This window comes from Gekko japonicus, unplaced genomic scaffold (assembly GCF_001447785.1).
Source record: "Gekko japonicus isolate JY-2015 unplaced genomic scaffold, Gekko_japonicus_V1.1 scaffold9, whole genome shotgun sequence".
Classification (NCBI taxonomy): Eukaryota; Metazoa; Chordata; class Lepidosauria; order Squamata; family Gekkonidae; genus Gekko; species Gekko japonicus.
This window is the reverse complement of record NW_015168044.1, coordinates 1,185,325-1,213,167: the sequence shown is the minus strand read 5'-3', so window position 1 is coordinate 1,213,167 and position 27,843 is coordinate 1,185,325. Positions and strand designations below refer to the sequence as shown.

Sequence of the window (27,843 nt, the reverse complement as noted above, 5' to 3'; positions counted from 1 at the left end):
TCATGTAGGGACCATGATGATGTCCATGGCACCAGGTAGGTAATCAAATTTGACAATGTTATAAAATCTGCAAAGTGTATGCTTTGCTCTCGGTCTAAACTGACGTGGGGCAAGAATACCCTGTTGCTCAATCAACTGCTCTCTGCTGGCCAGATCAAGAGAATCAGTCTCAGGGCCAGAATACAGAATATGTGTGACATGGGTCCGGTCATGGGTGCCAAACCCAACTTGTGGTCACACATTTGACCAGGGGAACTCACCTTCACAGTGTTGTGTTTCTCTATTTGATTCAGGAGCACTAGTGGGGAAGGCATCAGGCTCAGAGGTCATTTCGGGGGGGAACGCAGTTCCCCCAGGTGAGGTGCAGGGGCGGGGCACACGATGAAGCCCCGCCCCCTGCTTCCAGCCGCCCCGCTTCCAGCCCTCATTCAGCCAGGAGGAGGCAGGAGAAGAGGGAGGGTAAGTTGCTTCCTCCCCGCATCTCCCCACCCCTGCCTGCCTGGGGCCAGGGAGGGCCTTCGTGGGGCTTCCTCGCACTCCCGCCGGCCTTGCAGGTCCACCGCCGGGCCCCTGATGTCAGGGGATGTGGCATATGCTAATGAGTTATGCTAATGAGTTCCCCTAGCTCTTTTTCTACGAAATGACCCCTGATCAGGCTTCCCTCCCATGCCCTTTTCACCAGCAGAAATGGACATGGGGGGTTGTTTGCCCCTTCCTCTGGGTCCACTGGTGAAAACCACACAGGAGGGAAGCCCTCATTGGCTCAGCAAGAGAGAAAATTCCTGTCTGCAGAAATTTCATTCAGTGCAATGTGGAAAGACAGAGGAGCTTTTGGCCCAATTGCCTTTGCAGTGGGAACTGCTTCACTCTGAACATTTTTTCATCTTTTTAATTCCTGCCTCTGAATGTTCAAGCACAGGGCAGCACCGCTCTGTTACTGATGCATTATGATTGCTTAACTTCATCATTTGCTTTCCCACTGCTTTTGAATCCGAGCTGCACTCATCTAATTTGCATTTGTTTGAATTGCTTTAATCTAAAGTGCTGGGAAAAAATCTATTTTTGTTGCTGTTGTTGCTGTCTGAATCACTGACAGTGTCCTAGGTACTCTATCTGTATTTATATATTCATGTATTTGATCTGTCACTTGCCCCAAGCTGAGTGAAGTTTTTTTGTTGTTGCTGTTGGGGGAGGGAGAGTTGGGGTCTATCTTTCTTTAATGTGCAGAATTGCTTCCAGGAAAACAGCTTTTTTGGGGTGAAAGACAGTAGACTGGTGGGGTTTTTTTTAAAAAAAAGGGCAGTTCATTGTCAAAAACAGCAAAGGCAGTGATCCCCAAACTTTAATTTGGGGGGAATAGCTTTTCCTGGGTTAAAACTGGGAGTATACATCTAACTTATACTCATGGGAGCATTGATGCTTCCAGGACTCCACAACTCTGTTAGCCGCAAACAGCCACTTTGGTGTAGTGGTTAGTGTGTTGTACTAGGGGTATGGGTGTTTGAACACAAGTCCAACTTCTGTCATGGAGTTCTCTGGCCCATACTACATGACACATTTTTAAACAAGCTGGGTCCAGGTTCCGGATTCCCCGACTCAACTTGCCTTCCTCACAGCAGTCGCATGGAAAGTCCATTATTCTGTTGGTACTCAATTTGGTTTTGACGACAGTGGAGGGGGGGAAGAGGTCTCTGCCTCCGCTTGTGCCATTTTCTTGAACCAAAAACAGCCTCAGAGAAGAATCCCCCTTCTGCAGCTACATATGCACAGAATACTGCATATGCAGCTCCAAAGAGGGGCAAATAACTACCCTTGGGGCCACTTCAGCTTGGGGAAATGGTTTGGAGGGGGGGGGGAGGCACGAGCACATTCCCCCCATGCTGCCATTTGAAATTAATGTTCCACAAAGCTGCTTGTGTGGATGTGGGGAAAGTGGCTCCTGGTTGCAAAAAAGTCTTCTTTAGTTTGGCTCTCAGTGGTTGACTTTAAGCCAGCTGCTGACCTACCTTACAAGGTTACTGCAAAGATAAAATAGGAAGGGAAAATAAGTAGCATGAGCAGTGTCAGGGAATCCCAGGGTGCCCGGAGCTCCTCATATCAGAAGAAAAGGGGAGGGCTAGGGAAGCAGTACTTGAGAGGCACAGAGCAAAGCTGTGTCCATGGTTTTTCAAGGCCTACTTCAGCAACCTGTCATGTCACACTAGCATGGCCCAGCCAGAAGCCGATGTAAATGAAACAGGGCAGAGGAGAACGTTCATGAATATTGTTCTTTAAGCCCATGAAAGGGGAAGTTGCATGCATTTATTTATGTATTTTTGATTTAAAATGTATATTCTGCTTCCCCAGAGCTCCAGCATATTATCAAAATCCATAAAAGTCACGCTGAAAATTTAAAAGCCCGGTAGACTGTAAAAGTCTTCCAGTCCTTCTAAAAAGATAAAAGAAAAATGGTTCTCCTCACCTCCATAGGAAGGTGGTTTCCTAGAAACAGGAGCTGCCAGAAGGATATACCTCCCCCTCCCCTCACTGTTCTCAGCTGGTCATTCAGTGGAACTCTGCTCTTCTGGCCCTGTTCGGATCTAAGCGGAGCGGGTGCCCATAGAGAGAGATGGTCCTTCAGCTATGTGATACGCAGGCCATGAAGGACTTTCAAGGTTAAAAGCAACACTTTGACTAGCCTCTGAAAACAGTTAATGTTAATGTTTCAGCCTTCCCCCCAGGAGAAAATTTTCACTGCATCCCACAGCAGGGAGAAACATGGTGAGACGGTTCGGGGGGGGGGGGGCTCACAACATGGATCCAGAAGCCATACGCAGCCTTTGGGCCACAAGTTGTGCAGTCATGTTTTAGGCATTTGTTTTATGCCTGTCCTTTTTAGCGGGAAGTGCTTTTCTAATTGATTGTAATGTTTTCTGATGTGAAAATTGCATCAGCTGTTGCATAATTCATGATTCAATCCTTTGGGAAGGAAAAAAAAACCACTGACTGCTTTGTGATTTTCTTTAAACCCAGCCATCTCCAAACTATGGAGTGTATCCTGGAGCTCCTAGCTCCTCATTTACAACCATTGACTAAAGACTAGCTGCTCCTTCTGAGGGCTCAGCAAAACATCAGAATGATAACCAGCTACTAGCCAAGAGGCCATTAGCAAGCAGGGGTGCAATTCTTTCCCCTAGGAGCTCTGGGTGGCACATATCCTTGTTGCTTCCCCCTTTTATCCTCACAACTGTCTTGTGAGGTAGAGTAGGCTGAGAGAGTACAATTGGCCCAGTGTCACCCATGGCAATATAGGGATCAGAACCCAAGCCTCCAAGAACTCTTGTCCAACTCTCAAACCACTACAACTAAATGATTACAAGCTGGGTCCCCATGTTAACCCAAGCCACCCCAAGGCTCCCTAATGGTGCTTGTCTTAGTTCCTTTCCATGCCTAAAGACAGAACTTACAGACCCAGTTAGTTCATTAGACTAAATACCATCTTAGCCCAGCTCAGAACCTAGAGCTCCCGATAGTTCCTTTGGCATACTTCAACACCTTTTCCCATGGTGTGAGCTCACTTGGTTGCTGTACCAAATCTACAGGTCACACACCACAAGGATCAATGTTGTGATAGGGAAGACAGCAGCCCTCAAGCCCAAAGAGCCAGTCCACATGGCGAGGCCATTCTATTACATCACTGTAGCTGTATGGAGAGAGTCTGACCATACAGACCACATTTACCACATCTTTCACCTGCAATCATGTGGGTGCAGTGACATGCAAAGGCCAACTCCAGACACTTTGGTGCCCGAGGAGAAGAAACAAACACAAATGCAGTGAAAATAATGATGGACAATTTGTTGCCCTTAAATGGTGTCCAAAGGTGACTGCCTGATTCCATTTAATGGCAGGGCTGGCTCTGAGCTATGTTCTGTTTCAAATGGATTTCACTCTCTCTCCGCCTGAGAGACAATGCCACACTGACTAGTACAGGGCATGGGGCTTTGTCACATTCTGTCTGCCACTAAAAATAAAGGCTAAGGTTGACATGTGATTTCCCTCAATTGTTTTGGAATTGCCATGACCCCATTAGGGGAGCTCCACATAACTCTTGCTGTCCATTTACCACTGGTCCCCATGGAAACCAGCCTGCTCGAAAGGCCTGCGATCAGCACCAACAACACACTCAACAAATTGCCTAGTTTCTCCAAGCCTGGTGTCTCACTTAGTGTAATCACTTGTGTGTGCACGGAGTGCATGCAGAAAAAGAATACACTGGTTTCAGAAAACAAGCTGGTCAGACAATGACTTAATCACTCTTGCCTGCCTCCTGTGTCAAGTTTTTTATCCTTGTACTCCATAAAAGATGTTATATGGTCCGTATACATTTTTACACATGTAATATGCATGGATTGTGGCCAGTTTCACAGAAGTTTTTCTCAGGAAGAGGAGGAGCAGCTGGATTCAACTTTAGAAAATATTGGCGATTCTCAAATAAATTAGACCTAATCTGCCAAAAACCAGGGGATCTGAAATGGATTTAGCAGGTTAGTGTGGGCTCCCGAATGGAGCCAGAATGGCCTCTAAGGTGTGCATCAATAAGCCCCGGGGCAGCCCACAGATATATCATGCCAGGCTTCATCTCACATAATCTCTCTGGATCAGACCCATCCAGAATCTATCAGAATTGGCTCAGTCAGATCAAATATGAGCCAATCAAGACAGTAGACTGTCTCAGCACTTTGAGTGATCAGCTTTTATCTATAGGGCAGAAAGAGTCTACGGAATGGCTTTGTGGAACTGGTTTATGGAATTTGGTAGGACAAGAAGTTGGCTAAATATGAAAAGTTTGGGTCTCCAGAGGTTAGGGTTGCCAGCCTCTGGTTAACCACCCTGGAGCAACGAGGAGGCAAAGACTGAAAAACCAGCCTTGTGCAACGCTATGAAGCCACTTCAAGTGTCACAATACTGGCAGTGTGTTCTAGAAACGTTCCTAATTTCTATGGGGTTTACCAAATGTTTTGGGAATTTCCCAGAGCATTGCTCAATGCCATGATGTCACTTTCAGGTCTGAAACCAGAAGTAATGTCATGGTGTCACACTAGGGTTGCCAGGGGGCATTCTGGGGGTGGGCGGGGACACCACATGACATCCCTGACATGATGACATCATCCAGAAGTGACATCATTGCATCGGGGATGTCGTGCGGGGGACACTCTGGTTTTTGGGCAAACTCTATGGTAAAACTGGGCTTAAACCATAGAGTTTGCCCAACAATCAAAGCATCCCCTGCACAATGTCCCCGATGTGATGACATCACTTCTGGGTGATGTCATTGCATCAGGGATATTGCATGGCAGTGGCCCTGTTTAGGGGTGGGGTTCCCCCTGTCAGCCAGCTGGTTTGTGACAGGGAGAAGCCCCCGAAACTGGGGGATCCCCCACTGGGACCTGGAGGCTGGGAACCCTATGTCACAAAGTGACAGTTTTTGTCCCCCCTCCCATTTTTCTCCTCATATTGTTTACAGACTAGCACTAGCAGACATTATACCTATCTGCCAGATCTGTACACATATATATTATAGAAATACTGTAATGTACAAGGAACATAATGGGTGAATACATGGCTACCAGCTTCTAAACTATGCAACCAACGTAGATAGCTGGCGATCAGCAGAAGGAGGGCAGTAGTGTGTGCACAGGACAGGAACTGAGGTGGTGGACAAGAATTCTGCTTAAAACAATAAAAAGAACTTAAGAGCCCTACTGAATCAGACCAAAGACACATCTGCTCCAACCTCCTGCTTGTCACAGTGGCCAAACAATGTCCCTAAGGAAGTCTACATCAGGAATGGATAGCAACAGTCTCTCCCTATAGTTGTACCCAACTTTGGCAACTCCACTAGTTTCCAATCAGCAACCAAGTTCTATTTGGGGTTCTGGTCACCACCTACAAAGTCCTGAACGGCTTAACCCATATACCAGCAGGTGGGGCTTTTTCCTGGGGGAACGCACTGGAACGGAGTTCCGGAACCTCTTTGACAAAATTCTGTTAAAAATGTCTTAGTTCATGAGTTTTCAGTATCTTTCCCTCTTGAAGTTCTGGCAAAAAAAGCGCTGCTTGCAGGACCAGGTGTCCCATTATGCTCCTTGGCTATAGCTGTGCTCATATGGGCAAAGCACTCTAAATGTGCCACCCTGAAATTGGAGACGATCAGAAGCAGCTTGTTCACATATATTCTGAGTGGTGGTTCCCCTACCCCATCCCTTGAAGTCAGGAAGGCTCCCACATTCAGCAGAATGTACAAAACAGTAATGTCCAAGAGGGCATTTCTTCAAAAGAGAGTAGAACTATAGTAGAATGAACAGCCCAGGATGGCTCTTTTATAAAGGAACAGGATTGTAGTCCACAGCAATGATTATTGTATCACCTGCTTTTACTGCATTGCCTTTACCTTGTAATCCACTTTCTGTACTGTTTATAATATACCTTGCCTTAGATAGTTTGTTCTTCACATTGTTCCTTGTCTGATTGTACCACTAATCTGCCTTAAGCCTTTTAAGAGAAAGGTGGACTATAAATAAATAAATCTGAATGCAGAGGTTTCACCTAGTAGCCACTGAGCAAGCCTTTCCTCCATGAATCAGCAGCCCCGTTTCTGAGACCGAGTAAAAAATGGATTACCTTTATGGCTGGACACTCAAGACCAGGTATAAAGACACAACTCAACTGCAGACAGGAGACCTGAAGAGACATTACCAGGTCAGCTAAGGAGCTCGGAGTGGCGAGGCATACTTTGAAGCATTCTGACTGTGGGACGACACCTCTGGAAGCAGAGGAGGGAAGCTCTTACGAGATATCTGTATGGTTGTTACTGTTTTCATTGCTCCCTCCTCTGTCCCCTTCCCCATTCTTCTTTCCTTTGGCTTGTGATGGGACCACTATTTTGGTCTCCCTGTCTGTTATATTGTAGACTGACGGCTTTCCTTCTTGTGTGGTTTACATTATTTTGGTGCCACAGCTTGAAGAAGAGTTGGATTTATACCCCACCCTTCACTTGGGAGTCTCAGAGTGGCTTACAATCTCCTTCCATTCCTCTCCCCACAACAGACACCCTGTGAGGTAGGTGGGGCTGAGAGAGCTCTGAGAGAACAGCTCTGAGAGAACTGTGATTGACCCAAGGTTACCCAGCTGGCTGCATGCAGAGGAGTGGGGACTCAAACCCGGTTCTCCAGATCAGAGTCTGCCAGTCTTAACCACTATACCAAACTGGTTCGAAAGGTTCTCTCCACCCAAGGAAACTGACTGCAGCATGCAGCCCTGGCACACTTCCCACTAGGTGTGCTAGCAAATTTCAGAGGCCTGCTTGTTGCAACTCTAAAATCCCTATTTCATTTTTGCTTTTTCCCTTGTGCCGGTTGGGCCAAGGCATCTTTATTCTCACACCATTTTCTGCTTCCTTGTCTGGAATTTTTTACGGTATTTTTATGCATGATTAGTGTGTAAACACTACGGTGGCTCAAGTGGTTAAGACGCTGAACTGCAGGCTGTGGAAGGTCAGTAGTTCAGCAGTTCGTGACCCGAGTTGCCGCATGACAGAGTGAGCTCCCGTCTCTAGTTCCAACTCCTGCCAACCTAGCAGTTCGAAAGCAAGAAATTGCAAGTAGATAAATAGGTACCACTTTGGTGAGAAGGTAACAGCGTTCCGTGCGCCGTGGTGTTTAGTCATGCCGGCCACATGACCACGGAAACGTCTTCGGACAGCGCTGGCTCTTCAGCTTTGAAACGGAGATGAGCAACGCAACCCTAGAGTCGGACTCGACTGGCTTTTGAGCAAGGGAACCTTTACCTTTACCTTTTTAGTGTGTAAACAGCCTATGACACATGAATGGTGCAAAAATACTGTAAAATAAACAGACAAATTAGGATTGCCGGCAATGAAAATGAGTAAAAAAAGCTTACAACAACAATATTCACAAACAAAAAGCAGAGTAATATCTTTCTAGATGTCTATTTCTCACTGCTCAGGAAAGAAGGAACCACACAACAATATTCTTTGTCTTACCACGAGTGAAGCACCTAATTTCAAAATGGACAAGGGCAGTAGGGCCCTCAGAGCCATCCCACTTAATTTCAGATGCATGTTCGTGGGCTGCATGACTCAGTGATGGAAGATGGGGCATTTTTGGCATGTTCAGAAGTGTTCTTCTTTAATGCTGTCCTGGAGCCAAAGCAAATTCTTAGCACTGGTGGGATCCTTGAGCCTTATTAAATAGATAAGGAAAGTTTGAAGAAGGGAAGAAAGCCAGAGAAACAGAAGCACAGTGGAAATATTGTTGCCACCTTCCAGGTGAGACCTGGAGAGCTCCTGGAATCACAGCTGATCTCTAGGCTACAGAGATCAGTTCCCCTGGAGGAAATGGCAGTTTCACAGGGCAGGCAATTGGTACCATATCTTCGCTGAGCTCCCTCTCAAACCCTGCCCACAGCCCTCAATCTCCTGGACTTTCTCAAAAAGTTGGAACATTAAGAAAGAGGCCAGAGCAGAACCTGCACTGCACATAGACATGCACAATCAACTGCCAAGAAGAGGATGTTATGGTTGGACAGAAGGAAAGGGTAGAGACCAATTTTATTGGAGAGGGGTGTGGGAAATTACTTGGGCTTAAGAAGGCCCACAGCTTTTCAGAGTTGCAGTAGCTCAAGGAGAAGGCTCTGGACAATTTCACAGAAGGTCTGCAGAGGAGCACACCTGTGGCAAGCAGTTCTTGCTAGCGGATCTGGGGAAATAAATCAGTCCCACACTTGCATTCAATAGAGCTGCATTCAATAAAGCTAACTAATTGCAAGCGTTCCAGGGAGACAAGAGAGACCTTCTTGGCATATCTTGCTAGAAGGCAGAAAAGAAGCATAGGAGGCAGGGAAAACAAGAGAAGCATATGACAAGCTCTTGAACAGTAAGAAACATATGGGTTACAGCCCCTCTTACAGTAAGAATGAGCTAAACACACCCTCTATCAGTACCATGTATACATCTGTGAAATGTCTCGCTGTTGCCTTACCAACTGCCTGGCCCTCTCCATTCCTCCCAGTTATGTTTTAGAACTGATCCCTATGTTCTTTTGGTGTGGTTTTATCTATAAATATTAATCTAGACAAAATCAGTTATAATATATTTATTGCATCCCCCCTCCCCCTGGATCTCAAAACTGGCCATGATGGAGATACGATTTAGCTGTGCCAAACAGGTATATGCTTGCAGTCCCTATTGCTTGCTGGCTGGGAAATTGTTCAGGCTAACATCTACCGATAAGAATTTCACTCATATTAATGAGAACAAACTGCGTGTCTTTGATTTTTGTGGCTGGAAGCATGACCTGCATTTCGCTGCCGATCCAAAGAACATCTAACCACTCACAGTCCTTTAGCCCTTGTCTAGCTGGTGTGCAGCCAATTCAATTCAAGATTTCACATTTATTTTGATTATATTAATGAGAAAATAAATTGGACACAGATTTGGGCCTCCCTTTAGAGAAGTCATGGACAGAGGAGCTTTTGGAAACAAAAGCAAGGTCCCATGAAGCAACAGTTCACAAATTCTATACAGCCAAGTCCAGCTTTTCAAAAGAATGCATGACCAAGTCTTGTTATTATAATAGATTGACCCAGAAAAATGAGGATGATAGTTCTGTGAATTTCTGCACAGCTAAACCAAAGAGGCACAATCTTTAGCATGCACAGAGGAGATCCCCCTGTTGGTGACGGATGAGCTGTTCCTTCTCTACTTCTGCCCCCTTGCCATGTGCACTGTAGCTAGGATTGCCCGCTTAAAATGGTCCATCTAGTTATCCCTTTAATATCAGCTTGATCTGCACTGAACCTCTGTTACACAGCCAAGACGTTTTCCCTGTCTAGTTGGCACCACTTTGCAACAGCTATCCCTGATAATCTGAGGGCCTCCCACATAGTTCTGCAATGGCTGCATTCTGGGGACCACTGGATGAGACATGAGGGGTGGGCCTCATGTTATGTTTTTACTCTCTTGGCACAAAGGTATCATGCCAAGGCGAGGGTTAGAGGAGTGAACAGGTGAGAGGCAGCCTTATACTGACACAGTCTACTTCGTCTCTAGCATTGCCTTCTCTGACTAGCAGCAGCTCTCCCAAGTCTTTCTTTTCCCCAGTCCAGCTACCACCTGAGGTCCTTTTAACCAGAGATGTTACTGGCTGAACCTATGGCTTTCTGCACAAAGAGACTTCTCCCAGAGGAATCTGCTCAAGATCTGAGGTGCCAGTAGGGTGGCCAGGCATGGCAACCAGCAGGAGACGGGGGTACTTACTGCGGGGGGGGGGATCTTCGTCACTGTGTGATGACAGCACTTCTGGCATCACTAGCAGGTGCTACAGCATCACCTCAGTGCAATGCTGGCACTTCCAGGTCGCACCAGAAGTGACATCACTGTGCAGCAATGAAGTTTTGCCAGCTAGCTTCTGATCATCGACCAGATGACCAGGCACCAGAATGAATTATGGGAGTTTGCCCACCATTAGTGGACACCTAGTAAACCTAGGACCTAGGGTGTGCTCCCAGTTTACTGGAATAATAAAAATGAGCAGGGCACAAGGGACAGGAAAACATTTTTGTTCTTTTAGGAATTTAACATTAAATGATCAATATATAGATGATTGACTGGGCATGGTTTTTGCTTTGTTTTACTAGTTTTCATGGTTTTATTGCTGAAGGTCATTGCTGCTGTATTTCATCTTGTCTTATTACACTTGCCCATTTCATCTGCTTATATTTTCAAATAAATAAATTTTAAATTAAGTTTTACATTTTTAAATGGCTGTTTTATTATTTTAACATTATTGATTGCTAATTTTATTTATTGTAATTTATTTACTTATTTATTTTGCACATTGTCTTTCGTGACAATGTTTGGATTGCAGGGCAATATAAAAATTAATCAAATAAATAAAGCATGTGCTGTTCCACTGGCTTTGGCCCACCTGTAGGGTAGGATTCTCATAAGTGGTTTAAATAGAAGTCCATGGAGATTCCTCCGTCCCACATGCACCACAGGTATATCGCCTTGGGTGTCAAAGGCTCTCTGCACCAGCAAAAGATTGCACCGTAAGGTTCTCTGAAACATCGCCCAGTATCGCTAGATGAAGATGGGTAGCCATGTTAGTCTGTCTGTAGCAACAGAAAAGAGGAAGAGTCCAGTAGCACCTTAAAGACTAACAAAATTTGTGGTAGAGTATGAGCTTTCCTGAGTAGCTGAAGAAGCGGGCTACTGGACTATTACTCTTTTCTATCACCCATTGTAAACATTAAAAACCAAAATTTGAAAGTCTTTGAAATTCAAAAAAAGCTACTTTTATTTTTGCAACTTCATATAAATTTCAGCTGGAAATTCTAATCACCTGTTCCTTCCAACTTGGACAGAATAACACCACGTGAACACAATTTATTATTTTCTTCTTCTACTAACTGCAAATACTTTGGAGAGTTTATTTCTGGTGTACTGCAAACAAGAAATTTCATGTTTGTCAGCAGAACCCAGGAAGGGTCCAGAACTAGTTCTAAACTAGGTTATTTAACAATAGCTCTGTGGCTGTTCTTCCAAAAACTGAAGGTATTGGATATATCTACAGTTTGTGAAAATAATTAGGTAGTTCGATCCACTAGTTTTCATAAAAATTTCAACTAAAAAAAAAAGCAACAGAAGAGAATGAAGAGTGGAGGAATAATCCGAGCAACTGCTTACCAAAACCAGGCTAGGGGAGCCTTGCTAATTAGCATTTCTAATTAAATCTGCGAACATTCTTGCGGATGAATTTGATAATGCCAGGTTTCTTCGACTTTATTAGGAGTCTCGGGAGACACTAACCAAATCTGAATTGCTATGAATAAGCCATGAGATTTCATTTAGCAGCACTGATGAGAATGCTAATTTGAAAGAAAACAAGCAAACAAACTGAAAGAGCTGTTCCCCCTCACTTGAAAGACATTGCCCCCTGCCTTGTAGGGCTTGTGACCACGGGTGACAGAAGGCCAAAGTGAGGCATTATGGTGCTTGAGTGACGGCCACCAAAAGCAGCAGCCATGCAAAGGAACCTCTTTTCAGAACTGATAAGTAACAACTGGAACTCACTAGTGTGGGAATGGCCACTAGCTCAGAAGACCTTAAAGACACCAGGGCCCTGCGGGACCTTTTACAGTTTCGCAGGGCCTGCAAGACAGAGCTCTTCCAGCAGGGATTTGACCAAGGAGCCGCACCTAATAGCTAATAGCTGAATAGAAGTTTAAGACCCTGTGCCCTAATACCACCATCGACAGCCTGTGCTTCGCCGGCATGAATCGGATCGAGATGATAGTCCTAACATCAGTGCTGACTGCACTCCTCATCAAACTCCTGACCCTCGGCGCTGGCACCAGTGGTGCCCCATCAAAGGACGGTAGTGGGATCCCTACTCCTGAGCTGCTCCAACTCAGGCACAGGGCCTCTGTCTTTGTTGGATTCAATTTCAATCGGCTCAGTCTAAGCCAGCTCACCACGTCCTGAAGCACCTGGTCCAGGTCCTCAGGGGTAGAGTCAGACTGACTGCCCAACAACAGATATAGCTGGGTGTCATCTGCATGTTGATGACACCCTAGTCTATGACTCCGGGCAATCTGGGCAAGGGGGTGCATATAGATGTTAAATAACATTGGGAATATCACCGCCCCTTGAGGAACCCTGCAAACCAGCGGGTACCTCTGAAACGTCTGTTCCCCTAACGCCACCCTCTGTCCCCGACCTTGGAGGAAGGAGACAAGCTATTGCAGGGAAAGCCCCTGGATCCCAGTGTCGGTGAGGCGGTGGATCAGTAACTGATGGTCGACCATGTCGAATGCCGCCAACAGGTCCAACAACAACAACAGTGCCACCGTGCCGCCTCGATCCAGATGCCTCCGGAGGTCATCTGTGAGGGCGACCAGTGCCGTCTCCGTCCCATGGCCTGGCCAAAAGCCGGACTGGAACAGGTCTAGCATGGAAGTGTCATCCATAAAGCTCTGCAATATAAGCCACCCTGAGCGTGCTTCGGCGGGGAGGGCGGGGTATAAATCAAATAAATAAATAAAATTATGTAATTAATTAAAGTGGGCTTAAAGAAATTCATAGAGGAGTGGTCCATTCGTGGCTATTAGCCATGACAGCTGAAACAGATGTGTACCAGTTCCTAGGCGGCGGCGGCATGGGGAAGCTTTGGCCTTTCTGCCTCCTCTGGGGCCCTTCTGGGGCATCTGGTCAATGTGAGAATGAGGATACTGAATTAGATAGACTTTTGCTCTCCTTCCAAAAGGGCTACCCTTAAAAGCATAACCTCCCCCTTTCTCTGCTATTGACATCATGTAGTAATACAAACCTATCACATTGTCAATTTGTCCACTCATGCAACCAATTGAGTAGGCAGGGGGAAGAAGCTCACAGCACAATCTCACGTTAGACAGTATCAGAGAGTGCAATAGCAGACCCAGAATCTGATGCTTTAAGAGGCATCTGCACATATAATGAAACATCCAGATCTGGACAGAATAGATTAAGCACTGTAAGAGGATTCACACATAGATCAACAGCCTCTGTTCCATGTGGTCATGTTAAATGAAGTGTAATGCATGATAGAGGGGTTTTGTTTTTCTTTTTACTGTGGCATCTGGGCTTTTGAACTTCTTATCCTGGGAAGCTCTTCCTATCCCCTTACTGTATTTGGCTGTGTAGAGAGCCAGTGAGACTGTTCTGAATGGCACTTCGAAATGTATTGAATTGATCTTCCAGGTTGATCTGCCTTTCTTCGGTCGATTTTTGTTGACTTCTCTTACTGATTTTTTTTTACTACTGATGGCTTGATTTTATTGCTGGTTTTATGACTTTCATTACTGCATTAGTACTTTAAAGCACCATCCTAAGCAAACTTATACTCTTCTAAGCCCACTGACTTCAATGACCTTAAAAGGGTGTAACTTTGCTGAGGATGGCAATGTTGTTGTGCTTTTGGATGTCTTTTACACTTTTACAATTAACTGCTGTTACCTGCCTTTTGCTGTTTTTGTATTATATTTGTGTTGGAGCCTTATTTGGTAAGCCTCCTTGAGTGCAGTTAGAACAGAAAGGCAGAGTAGAAACTTCCTAAACAGGAAAATAAGCACCTTGTATTAGAAATGCGCATACCAAAGGTCCAGTTTCCATGCCAAGGAACTGTATGCCAGCTTTCATCAATGTCCTGCTTCTGCACTTGCTAAGCTGTCTGCCTTTTTGTTTTTCTAAAATTGGCATGTTAAGTTATATGTTGGAGTACACTTGCGTATATGCAGATATGAATGTGCCCCCCCCCCAATAATTCTCAAACATTTTAAAATCAGCTGCAAAAATACACTTGAGACTGAGAGGCGTTAGGTATGTTGGTGAACTAAGTTTTTCAAAGTTTAAACCGAACCATGCTAAAAACCCGTAGCAACCATTTTTTCAGACCCCAGTACAAAAATATACATGTAATATATTTTGGAGGGCAGTGACAAGCACTATCAAATCCATCCCTCCTAGTCTTGAATGTACCATCTGACATCACACTGTGTGATCCCACTTTTGTGATGCACGATAATATGCTCTTCCCAGAGATCAAAGGGGATTCAATAATCCTTTGCCTTTGTGGAGGGTAATGGCCAATTATAAAACTTTGAAGGTTTAATACCCTGATGGCCGAGATGATGTAAAATGCATGTGCTACTCTACTCTGCTGGATATAATGAAAGGCTTGCCCACTGGGGATTCAGAGACTTGCTCTGTCTCTCTAAACCTCAGGATGCTTCCAAAATACTCCAAGTTTCTTCCTGAATTTTGGAATTCTGAATTACATGGTCTTGTTTCCAAAGTGTGGAACTAATGCATCAGGGATCCTCTACGGTTCAATCTTTTTAAAATTTTATTTCTGAATTTTGTACAGGGTTCTATGAATACACAGTTTTCCACAACTTTCACTATCTTTTTTCATTTGCATTGTTATTCCACTCTGTGTTACATTGACAAAATACTAAAAAAGTAGGGACGTAACAGAATTTCATACATTTGCTGGTCCCTTGTTCAATTTAAACTCTGTTGGTTCGGATGGGTTCTTCTAAACCAGGGAATAACATTGGGCTACTACCAATCATGTTTGATTTACAGATGGATGTTGGTAGAAAAAAACAGATACTGATGCTTCTTATTCAGGGATTGGGAATCAAGTAGCTTTTTCCCTGACCTGCAGCTGCTGGCAGATTAGGGATTAAACAGCTTGAAAATGTTTGGTTTCAGGAAAAGCACTTTGCAAACAGCTTAGGAATTTGTATCCTCTGATTTGATATAATTTGCAAACTTCACTGACAAAGCCAGGAGACATTATGGTCAATTTATAAATGCTAAAAATAGCAGGTATGAACCAGGTATATTTTATTTGACTAAAAAGTTGCCAAAACTCTCCTTAAAAAAAGAATTTCAGCAGAAATTATATGGACTTCTTGTACTCTAAAAACCCTAAAATGTACAGGTTCATGTAGTCCACTGCAAATGAGCAGTTCTAATTATGTGATGGCACCTACAGTTGTAGCAAGATGCTAATGAGTTATGATGAGATCAAGACTCTACTTTTGCAATGTTTTTTCTAAATGGTACATGAACTTTGGAAACCTGGGTGAGAGAGGGACACAAACAAACTGAAGGAACTGAGATATGTGATAAACTGTTCATGCTTCAGTTTCTGAAATTAATTGTTTCAATTCCTAGTTAAACCTGGTAGAAAAGAACAGAAAGGAATTACAGGCCAATGAAGGAAAGGGATCCAAAACATGAAAATAGCAACTACACTCAGAGAAATGTTAAGAGGCATACCCCTAAAACGAAACAGGCACAAAATGGTCAAAGTCTTTTGAGAAGCAGATCTGTAGTAGAACATGTAGTAGCTGGGATTTGATGACTTTCTACTTTGAAGTTGTTCTGATTGATCATTTTCAATTTGTGGTGTGCTACCATCTCAAATCCTACAGCCTGGTCAGCAACTAATTATAAGGTCACTGTGAGAAGGGTGCAGGGATGGTGGACCAAGCTTTAACCTCCCAGAGACTGGGGAAATTCCCAGAGTGGCATGGTGGATGTTACATCACTTCCATGTGAAGCTTAGATGGATGCAAAAATACTTCCAGTGATGCTGTAGGAATCCCCCCAGTTTGTATGGTCTCTACCACAGAGATTCCTAGAGTTTCCCCAACACTGCCATTTCCCCCATTGTCCCCCCTGCTCCTCAAATTATTGAGGGTGGGGGAATGACAGCAGGGGCTGCTGTCACACCTACCACACACAGGTAAATGCTCCAAATACTCTCAAATGTGAGTTTGGAGAAGAGTGTGTGAATTTGCATCCAGTGTAAAAATTTCTTAGCACCAAGCCAAATTGCTTTGCAAATGTGGTTCATTAACTGAGCTACAGTACAGTACAATCAGGTTTAGTTTTATAGTCATAATATTGGCCATTTCCTTATAATTCACTCTGACCACCTGTGCTGCCGGCAGTCCAATTTAAGTAAGGTTAACTTTCCACAAACCCCTTCAGACCAAAGCTTTCCTTCCTCTTAATAAAGCAGCGCTGGTAGTTTCAGCCCAAGAGGTACAAGAGGCCAGGAGAAAAATCATTTGCATCTTCTGAAGAATAGATACAATAAAAAAAATGGAATGGAAAGGTCTTGGTCCAGAGTCAAGGCCTTTCATATTTGGAGATGCTGTGAATAGATGTGATACACGGAGGAAATTACAAGGAAAAAAAATACAGAACATTGCTAAGGAAAGAAAGATTCTTTCCACTGCAGGACAGCAAAAGGGGCAGATAGCAAGTACATTTTGTGCTTTCTTTTAGAAAAGACAAAGAAATACCTAGGCAAGAAACATGGGGGAGAAGGGGAAGTTGGAACTGTGTACTGCTAAGAAAAAACCTCTCCCAAGGTTGGGACCAATCTACACATTCTGAAAAGGGTGGTGGCATAAGTGAGGAACCACATGACAAAATGTTCCACACCCTGCATTTTGAAGTGGTTTCAAGACAGGTGTACCCCATGATATTTCAGAATATACCTCCCGCTACACCCTGACCTGGATGGCCCAGGCTAGCCCGATCATGTCAGATCTTGGAAGCTAAGCAGGATCAGCCCTAATAAGTATTTGGATGGGAGACCACCAAGGTAGTCCTGGGTTGCTATGAAGAGGAAGGCAATGGCAAACCACCTCTGAACGTCTCCTGCCTTGGAAACCCTGAAGGGTTGCCATAAGTCGGCTGTCTCTTGATGGCACCTTCCACCACCACCTCCTGCTACACGAGTCTATTTTAGGCTTCCATTACTGGGTGGTAGTGTTCAATGGCATCAATGTTCAAAAATAGCAGAGTTTATATGAGAATTTACTCAGATTGGGATACTCAGCTGAATTCTGAGATAAGTTTTCTTACCCCTGAAAATTAAAACTGACACTATTATGAGGGCATATGCCAATTCTGTGCATGCATGATCCAAATTCCTCAAAGCTCTTGAAAAAGGCTGGCATTGATTGTAGATTAAGGCAGCAGCGGCTCATGAGTTGGGTTGCAGGGAATATCCCAGCCCCTGCCACTAAACACTACTGAAGCGGAGGAGGAGGCGGCACCTTTACTAGCAGGCGTTGGGAAGTGGTGACAACTGTTGGGGCCCTGGCTGTGGCACTGTGTAGGCACACAGCTACTAGCAGACCCTGGATGTGGCAGGTTCTACTTGCCACTCAGTAGTGGCATGCCTGGCAGCACAGGGTGCCGGAGGTGTGGGTCTGGCATTTCCATCACCACCTCCTGTTGCCCACTGGTAAGGCTGCCACTCCCCCTCCAGTGGTATTCAGTGGTGGGAGCTGGGATAGCCCCTGTAGCCCACTCTACAAGCTGCTGCTACTGTAGCGGCAGAGCATGTAACATCTAAATGGAGCAATATACTGGCTCTCAAAAACTCCCCAGCAGCCATGCAAGAACCCACATGCACCAAAAGGATGCAAGCCATCTGAGAACTCTCAGTGCCAAGAGAGGTTCCTCCCTGCCTTCCCCAAGCATTTGTGAATTCAGCTCACAACTGGTCAGCCATTTACGGGCAGAGGAGAGGCCAGCCATTATGACTATCTGGGACTGCCATCCAAAGCTCTCTCTTTATTTTGTTCTTAGGTCTTGCTCAGCCTCCCTCACTGGCCTAAGTCTGCTGGCCGGCCATCATAAAGAAATACTCACTTGGTCTGATGTTTGGAGCCCTTCAGGTGTGCATGATACTGTTCTATTGAGTTTAGAGTGACGTTACAGATGTTACAAGTGTAGCTGCGCTTCAGACCTGTGAACAGAACCCAACAGAATTAGCTGTACCATCACTTTATCACAACTGGCATTTTCACGATTCCACCAGTGCAGCGTAGCAGTTTCAGTGTTGGAACTGGGACAGGGACAGCCACGTTCAGATCCCTGTTTGTCATGCAAATCAGTGCAGGACTTTGAGCTGGTCATTCTCTCTCAGGTAACCTACTTCACAGGCTTGTTTGGAGGACAAACTGGAGGAAGTAACCATGCCCCTGTGCTGTTTTGGAGGAAAGGCAGGGGGGAAAGGTGATAATCTTTGATGTGGTAACAAAGTAAGAAACTTTAAAATCTCACAGAAGGCAAAGAGTCCAAAGCATTTTTCACAGATTGAATTTATATACCAAATACAGCAACATGCACATTCCCCCTTATGCAATTGGATTCAGGGCTTTTACGCAAACAAGGGTATGAAGGCAAAACAAATTGGTTTTATATTTGCATATTACATTTGATACATGAACGGCTTTGAGAACTGAGAGCCCAATATTGAGATAGCAATTATTTATTTAGGGATTATTGATTTTATTAAAGCTTTCTTTCAGCCAAAGGGTTCCAAATCAGCCAACAAAACCATTATATCAATATACCAAATAAAATACTGAAATCACTAAAAATCCTATGAATGACAATCATCAATGGAGGCAATAGATCTACAGGATAGACAGAAATATGCCAGATGTTTAAGGAGGGAAGAAATGAAACAAAAACAAAACAAAAATAGAACTAAAGAAACCCAGCCACAGATACCCCCCCATCCCCTTCCAAGCTCCCACAACAGGCAGAAAACAGACAACAAACAACCACAGAACCCAAAATTGGAGTGTACAGAATCAATTTTACAAGCAGGATGTACATTTGGCATTGTAAACGCCTTGGGGATAGAATTTGGCTCTTTTTCTACAAAAAGACCCCTGTTAAAAAAAGTGAATTATGCAGTGTAAAAAAAAACCCACAAGGGAGGGGTAGGAATCGCCTGGAATTACAGCTCATCTCCAGTCTACAGAGATCATTTCCCCTGGAGAACATGGATACGTTGGAGGCTGCATTCTATGCCACTGGACCCCACTGAGAACCCTGTCCTCCCCAGGCTCCATCCCCAAATCTCCAGGAGCTTCTCTCCAACCTGGATCTGGCTTGAAATCCCACTCAGAATCCTATTCCTGGGAAGAGAAGGCCCAAGAACATGACTGGGGGCATTTGGGGCTGCCCCAGGAGGGGAGAGGCAGGAAAATCCTGTTTTGTGGGCAGAGGTCTTTTGTCCCCACAGAAACATGGGTCTGAATTCAAGCCAAAGCATACAATATTATACATTGTCTGTGATTTGCTGTGATATTTCGCTGTACAGCCATTACACCAGAGTCCTGCTTGAAGCAGCTTCAATTAAAAACTACAGTATTTTTTAAAGCATTTAAAAAAAACACCAAGCCACATATGCTCCATATGCGATAGCAAATATCCAAGTTTTGGTCAGTGTTGACAATCCTAGGTGGATTGTATAAATATTCACAGAGGTCATTTCGGGGGGGATCGTGAGGGATCGCAGTTCCCTCGGGTGAGGTATGGGGGGGCACATGACGAAGCCCCACCCCCTGCTTCCGGCTGCCCCGCTTCCGGCCCTCATTCAGCCAGGAGGAGGCAGGAGAAGAGGGAGGGTAAGTTGCTTCCTCCCTGCCTCTCCCCACCCCTGCCTGCCTGGGGCCAGGGAGGGCCTTCGTGGGGCTTCCTTGCACTCCCGCCGGCCTTGCAGGTCCACCGCCGGGCCCCTCAGGGGGCTCGGCAGTGGAGCTGCAAGGCCGGCAGCGGTGGCCGGGACCGGTGTGTGGCCTTATGACACACTTCCGGTGATGTCAGGGGTGTGGCCTTATGACACACTTCCGGTGATGTCAGGGGGTGTGGCATATGCTAATGAGTTATGCTAATGAGTTCCCCTAGCTCTTTTTCTACGAAACGACCCCTGAATATTCAAAATCTCACCATTCCTAACTTCCATTGCCAGCATTCACTGGAGTATGTTTGAAATACAGCAGGCTTTAGGGGAGGGGGAGGGTGGGGGCAGTGCTCAGCAAGATGCTGTAAGATGCCCCCGCCCTCACCCTGCTGCCACCTCCTTTGGGCAGGCAGTGGTGGTCGACACCACCTCCGATCGCCAGAGAAGGCAAGAAGGAATGGCTGCTACTAGGAACTGCCCCCATCACCTGCTCACCTTCCCCTCTCCCTCTGGGCAGCAGGTGGTGGCTATTTCTAGCTGCCAACCCCTCTTGCTCAGGTGGGTGATTTAATGGTGCTGAGCAGCATCTGTGGTTGTCCATTGTTTAACAGCAGCACAGGTGGAGGAAGAGAAGGTGACACCTGCCAACATCAAAGGCAGTGAGGCAGGCATCAGATGAGGGAAGGAGGTCCAGCCCTTTAAGACAAGTCCTCTCCTTTTATTGCTGCCCAAAGGGAGTAGGATAAGCAGCTCCCGGTTGCTAGTGCTGCTCAGTCAACTGTTCATCCGTGGGGGTGTGTGTGTAGGGTCACCAGATGCCCTCTTTGTTTCAAAGAATGGTCCCCTTTTTGGGGGCCAGAAAGGTCTAGATTCTGCTTCTGCTAGTAAAATCAGCCGATGTTGCTGTGGAGACTCGATTGCTAAATAGCTAAAGGGTCCCCACTAGGGTTGCCAACCTCCAGGTGGTAGCTGGAGATCTCCTGCCATTACAACTGATCTCCAGGCAAAAGAGATCAGCTCACCTGGAGAAAATGGCTAATTTGGAAGCCGTTATACCCTACTGAAGTACCTCTCCTCCCCGAACCCTGCTGTCTTCAGGCTCCACCCCCAAAATCTCCAGGTATTTTCCAACCTGGAGCTGGCAACTCTAGTCCCCAGAGTTACCTGCAGTCGGAAGAAGGGCTGCTAAAGTTAACCAGGCTGTTTGGGGTGAATGATTAGGTGGCTGAAGAGACATAAGCAGGGAGAGCTGGGGCCTTGAAGACTTCCCCCTCAGCAATTAGCACTTGGGAAACAGACAGAGTGGCCACTATGGTGAGTTGTATTTCTATTTAAATTATAGCAATGTTGTCTAAATTTGCATCCACAAATGCTAACTTTGTGCAAGTTTTGTTCTTGTTTTTCCTCCTCCTGAGAGCTCCTAAGAGTAGCACAAGTGGAACTGCACCGTTCATACACTCAAACAGGGCGGAGGTCCAGGGAGGAGGCTGGGAGCCCAATGCTGCTACTACTTGGGCTGCTCAGAGAGAGAGAGGACTGGTGGTGAGGATGAGGATAACTGCCGCATGCTGGCAGCTAACAGAGTAGAGGCTGGTCCCCTGTAGGCCCTGGGACATGGCAGCTACAGTGTTGATATCGGGCCTAGTCTGTCAAATGAGGAAAGATATATTCATTTACTGCCATTCATGAACTTTATCTTGGACTGCTGCAGCATACAACAGTCATGCATACATAATGTTTATGTAGGGCTGCCAAATCGGGCTGGGGGGGCGGGGAAACCCCCGCTTTGGAGGCCCGATTTCCGTCGCGGCAGAATCGGGCCCCAGGGGAAACCCCACCCCCGCGTGCACGTCACAGGGAAGTGACGTCATGACGCCGGGCACGCTGGGGGCGGGGCCACAGCCATTTGAGGGGAAAACATAGAGTTTTCCCCTCAAATGGCTGTGGCCCTGCCCCAGCGTGCCCGGCGTCATGACGTCACTTCCCTGTGACTTGCATGTGGCACGCCGGGAGCCGGGCTGGAGTCCCCCGCCACAAGGGTAAGTTCCATTTGGCAACCCTATGTTTATGAGCTTTGCTGCTGTTATGATCAGGGCTATTTTTGGGCAGGAACAGAGTTCCGGCTGGCTCCCAAGTTGGCCACGCCCAGCAGGAACTCATTAGCATAATAGGCCAGCAGAAATTCGTTAGGATTGGCTACATTAGGGGTGTGTGGCCTAACATGCAAAGGAGTTCCTGCTACAAAAAAAGCCCTGGAGGTAAACAGAATAACAAGCAAAAGGTGGGTGTGGCTGGATAACCACACTTCTGGTAACATGGGGGTGTGTCCTAATGTGCTAATGAGCTGTGCTGGCAGGGGTGTGGCCTAATATGCTAATGAGTTTCTGGTGTTGGGTGTGGCCTATTATGCTAATGAGTTCCTGCTGGGCTTTTTCTACAAAAAGAGCCCTGGTTATGATCATGAATTGGTACAGTTCTCCTAACAATCTAATGGGTGGACAAGAATTTAACAAAAGGCCATTCAGGCCTCTCAATGACCTAAATACACTCCCCAGGCTTAGAATGTGGCACTCATCATAGTTAGGCTTGCCAGCCCCCAGGTCCAGGTGGGGGATCCCCCTATTTCAGGGGCTTCTCCCCACTGTGGACCAGCTGGCTGGCGAAGGAAACTCTGCCCCTAAACAGGGATGTTGCCGTGTGACGTCCTTGACATGATGCTGTCACCTGGAAGTGATGTCGTTGTGCTGGTGACTTCGCGCGGGGATGCTCGAGTATTTGGGCAAGTTCTACAGTTTGAGGATGAAACCCCACCCCCCCACAGAGTTTCACCCAAATACCAGAGCGTCCCCGTGCGACGTCCCCAACATGATGACATCACTTTCAGGTGACCTCACTGCACTGGGGACATGGTGTGACGTCCCTACCCAACCCCAGAATGCCCCCAAGTCCCCCTACAATGAGGGGAGCTGGCAACCCTAATCATTGTTTGGGGGGAGAGGGGGAGGACCAGAGAGACAAGTAGAACCAGTTGTACTTTCAAATTTAGGCTCAGAAAGGAGGTCAGGCCTGTTCTATATAGTGACCTTACTCCCGATCTTCTGTGTGGTCGATCTCCAAGTTTTGGAATCGGATTGGAATCAAGTGCTCCACACCTCATCCTTTTTTCCTGTTCTGTTTCCTGCTTCAACTTAGATGTTATTCTTTTTGCACTGGGTCACAATCTGGTTTTAAAATTTGAGGCTGACAGATTACCTTCTCCTTTAAAAAAAATTAGTGCAGGTACACTAATACTATGCACTAGTGCTAACTTTAGATCAATCACGGAAGACATCATTTGTTAAACCTGCCACACTTCCCCCCCCTTGTTCATGCAATAATTTTAAACCCACCCCATAAAAAAGACCACTGCAACATGACTATTGATCATGCATTATCCTATGCCATTTTGAGTAATATGCCAATGAAAGTCCATTCCAATAAACACAAATAACAGTGATATGTACAGCAAAATAACACGGGGGGAAATTTCCCACTGTTGCCTACTAAAAATTACATATCACCCTGGGTGAAGGGGATAGTAAAGGTAGCCTGGGGTGAATGGGATTACTAAAACCAAAGGCAGGAAAATCAAGGGTTGGGGGGACTTGGAACTGTGTGTGCTGCTGAAGAAATTACCAAACCAGCAGTAAAGTAGGAGCTTTTTGAATATATCACTGTAGGGAACATTAGCAAACATTGACGCCATTGGTTCGATGAATACAAAGGGACAACTGGGGGGGGGGTGCTCAGGGTTTGCAGGAAAATAAGATAATCAAAATAACCCAAACTCAGAATAAGAATAATAAATATTGTAGAGGGGTGAACGGTTGCCTTTAAAATAACACATTAATGTACTATCGCACGTAATAGCTCTTAGCTATAAATTAACACACTATCTCCATATATATATATATAGCGTGCCGGGGGTGTGTGTGTGTGAAGGGGAAGGGAAATTAATGAAAAGGTAGAAGGAGTCACGGATACAGAGGAGGATGTCCAAAGGGGGCGTAGATCACTGCTGTGAAAAATAACAATTCAAGTATTTTGCGCATGGAATCAAGCCAACTTGGAATTGGCTTTAAAATCACCCTATAAGTGCTCTAGAAAAAAAACAACAAAAAGCCCCAACAAAACTCTGACATTGACCCGACATGGAGAAAACAAATTGCGGAACAAAAAATGCAGTAATACAATTGTATATCCAAGGTAAAGTACACAGGCTTCAGACAGAGCAGAATGTAGCAGGAGACAGCTGAAAGGTACTCAGACAGAACAGAAAACCTTTATTGGCATAACATAGATAAACCAGAACAAAGGAAAAATTTAAGGGGTAGTACTAAAACAACGTCAACCAATATTCCCAATATCTCAAAATACAAAGCAATCCTAACATGGTTTACAAGATTTACAAAGTACTACTCTTGACTTCCATACATAAGTCAAAAATTCAGCGACAGATAGTGTTATTGCTGGACTCTTGTCTGCTAGAAATAAATTTAAATCCCTATCCAGAAAATCTCTCTGCAAAGGGAGAAGTGGGCGAATCAAAACATTGTGCATAGTGAAATATTTAGGACAATGAAAGAGAATATGGGTGATAGAATCAGGTTCCCCAAGATTACAGTTACAAAGTCTATCCTTGTACGGAACACCCCTGTATCTACCGGAGACCACTACTGAGGGGAAAAGGTACCCTCTCGGTAGGTACAAGCAAGAAGTGGTTTTGCTGCCCTCCATAAGAATCTATTTGCTTCTGCTGTGTTCTGTTTATATATTTGTAAATGAAATCGGTATTACAAAGCACTATAAGTCTGTACTACAAAAAAAAAAAAAAAAACCTGGCTGAACTGTGAGAAACTCATGGGAAACTCTTCCACTCCGGGAAAGAGGGAGGGCAGCTGGGAGAGGCAGGTGTTGAGTGCTGGCAATGTTTGGGCTGGGAGGGAGGCCAGGTGGATGGAGCCACTGCTCAACTGCCCCAAGATGAATTTGCTTCATCAGTGTGTGTGTGTGGGGGTTCTTGCAGACACCTGGGCTTCCCCATAATCCCAACCCTGCTATCACTTGGTGCCTGCCATCTCTGGCTGCCTCTTCTTCTCCTCCTGGCAGCCAGGAGGCAGAAGTGGTGGGAAGGAGGAGGCAGAGGAAGGGGAGGGCAGTGGTAAATTATACACCACTTGTATTCAGTGCCTGCATTCCCTGGCTGTCCTCTTCTTATCCTCCTAGTGGCAAGGAGGAGGAGGAGGTGGTGGGAAAGAGAGGAAATGAGGGGCAGTCCAAACATTGCCAGTGTTCAGTGTCTGCCTTCCATGGCTGCCTGTGACTTTTTCCCTTCCAGCAATCTTCTCTCCATTAACAAAGCATTTTGGGGGTTGCTTGGCAACTCCTAAGATGGCAGCCAATATCTTATAATGTACCATTGCAAGACTTCTTTTTCATCTTTCCCTCCAGCCTTTATATTTTGATGAAAACATGGGGCTTCCCCTGGGTTTGCAGAAATATTCTGCCTATGAGAACATGGACTTATTTGGCAGATTTTTCAGTCTACATTCCAGGATAATTGTTCAGAATTAGATCTATGTTAATGATACAATAATGATTTGAACAAACTGACAGGGCTTCTGGCAGGACAGACCTTGGCTCAGATAAAAAAAGATTCTTCATCAATGCCAGGCCCATGACAAGGGTCTTTGCTAGTAGTATTTAAACCTTGGAGATAGGTGTTCTTCATGCATGAGTAAATGAACTTAATTTAATTTCAAAAGCAAGAGTCTGGGATCAGAGTAACATTTTTTTAAATCTGCGTAAAACTACCTTAATTTTCATTCTCCTGACCGCAGTACTTTTTTTTTTTTTAATGATGCTTTTAGTAAGAATTGGCTAGTGGAGACAGTAAGATAATGGAGAAGCCTATACATTTCCCAAGTAGATTCACAGCAGCAAAGAACATCCCCCCCCTTTTAAACAAGATTGGGTTTTTTTTTAGTAATTTCTGTAGTGTTTCCCAGTGCACAAAATTCTCATTGCTTTTCTGCCCTCACCAGGACTACTCAAGGTGCAAGAATCTAGACCATCACACTGGTGTCAAATATTGATACACAGCTAAAGATGAACAGGACTAATTACTTGTCTTGTTGGAACATGAGCTCCCATTATTTTCTGCGTATTACCTCTTGGAGTGCAGCTGTTAATCAACATGGAAAAGAAGCCGGGTGGAACTGCTCTCCATTACCACCCTCTCTCCCTATCTGTCTGAGCAAAGACTGCAGGGAAGCAAAGAGACAATTCCAACCCAGCTCATTTGCTTTGGCCGGGGAATACATGTTGGTTGATGAACCAGATTGCAAAGGCAATCCCATTTGGGGATTTTTAATGAAAGTTGTGGAGTAAAAAAACAGAACTGGCTTTGCCATCCAAGATTTCTCAAATGTTCATCATGAAATAAAAGGGCCCAGTGCGGGTTTGTTGCATCTGACTTGTAGAAACAGATGAGAATATGCTTCCCCACTTGACACTTGCATCAAGCCCAATGGGGTAAGCACTGTAATGCACTTCCACATGCAGATGCTCATGTACTTTAGTCCCATGCATTTCTCCCCCTGGCTGAACTGGAATGAGAGCCACTGAATATGAGCAGGCATGGTGGACATCTTCTAGGAGAAGCCTGCACTCTGCTTTGGTCTTTTTGATACAGCAAAAATGGTTTTGTTGCCTGCTCCAAAGCAGAGAAGGGCCTCTTAAGTCTTGTCTACTTTATACTAAGCACTAAGATCATACTACTCCTAGAAAAAGGAAGGACTCCATTCTGCTGTACAGCTCACCAGACCAAACTGTCAGTACCCTTTGGAGGTGTCCATGGTTGGGCAGATTCTTTCTTTTTTTAAAATATGTTTTTATTAGATTTTCACAATAATGCACATATGAATAGTAACTCATAATTAAACATTCCATCCAATTAACACCCTATACTACTAGTAGCATATTCTGAACTGCAACAGCACAGACAAATATAATTACTTTTTTCTTCATATCATTCACTAAATAAGCAATTATCAAGTATCAAGTACATCCATCCATTGATAAACAATTGAATCTATAATCTCTATAAACATTAAACCGACCGTCCCTCGTAATCAACCTTACTCTCTCAACACACGATATTAGAAAATTTCCTATTTGTTCCAATATCCATCAACTTCCATATTTCTACATAAATAATAAATTTTAAATTTTTATATTATTTTATTTTATTATTTTATTTGTATGCGTGGTTTTTTAGTTTTTATTGTTATTTCCATATTTTCATTGTTTACCCCCCAACTGCTCAAGCCAGGATTGTCTTTTAGCAAAATTAATATAACATCTTTTATAAGTTCTTAGTTTAGCAAAATACTATAACCTTCCGATTCTCCCATCATTTCTTAAGTATTTCCATACATTGATATATAACAAACATTACAATCCCCAAAATTTAACATCACCAATCTTATTATCCATTCCAACATTTATTTAATATTAACTCGACCCTCTTTCATATCTCTTAGTTACCTTCCAGAACCCTCTATCTACCTATTTACTACCACCCTTTCATTCCAGGTTGTACATTTTCGGAAGAAAAAACAAGAGAAAGAAGAAAGAAAAAAAGCCCACAAAATTTCCTACACATTTAAATTAATCAGAACAATTTCAT

At 44.9% G+C, this 27,843-nt stretch overlaps 1 protein-coding gene across 1 annotated transcript in view; it reads right to left on the bottom strand.

Moving 5' to 3' along the window:
• The window catches only part of ZMAT4 (zinc finger, matrin-type 4), a 187,914-nt gene that overhangs the window by 6,471 nt on the left and 153,600 nt on the right, over positions 1–27,843 (bottom strand). The window contains exon 5 of the mRNA XM_015414212.1: positions 18,287–18,383. Coding sequence (XP_015269698.1) covers positions 18,287–18,383 — 97 coding nt within the window. The remainder of the gene's footprint in view (positions 1–18,286; positions 18,384–27,843) is intronic.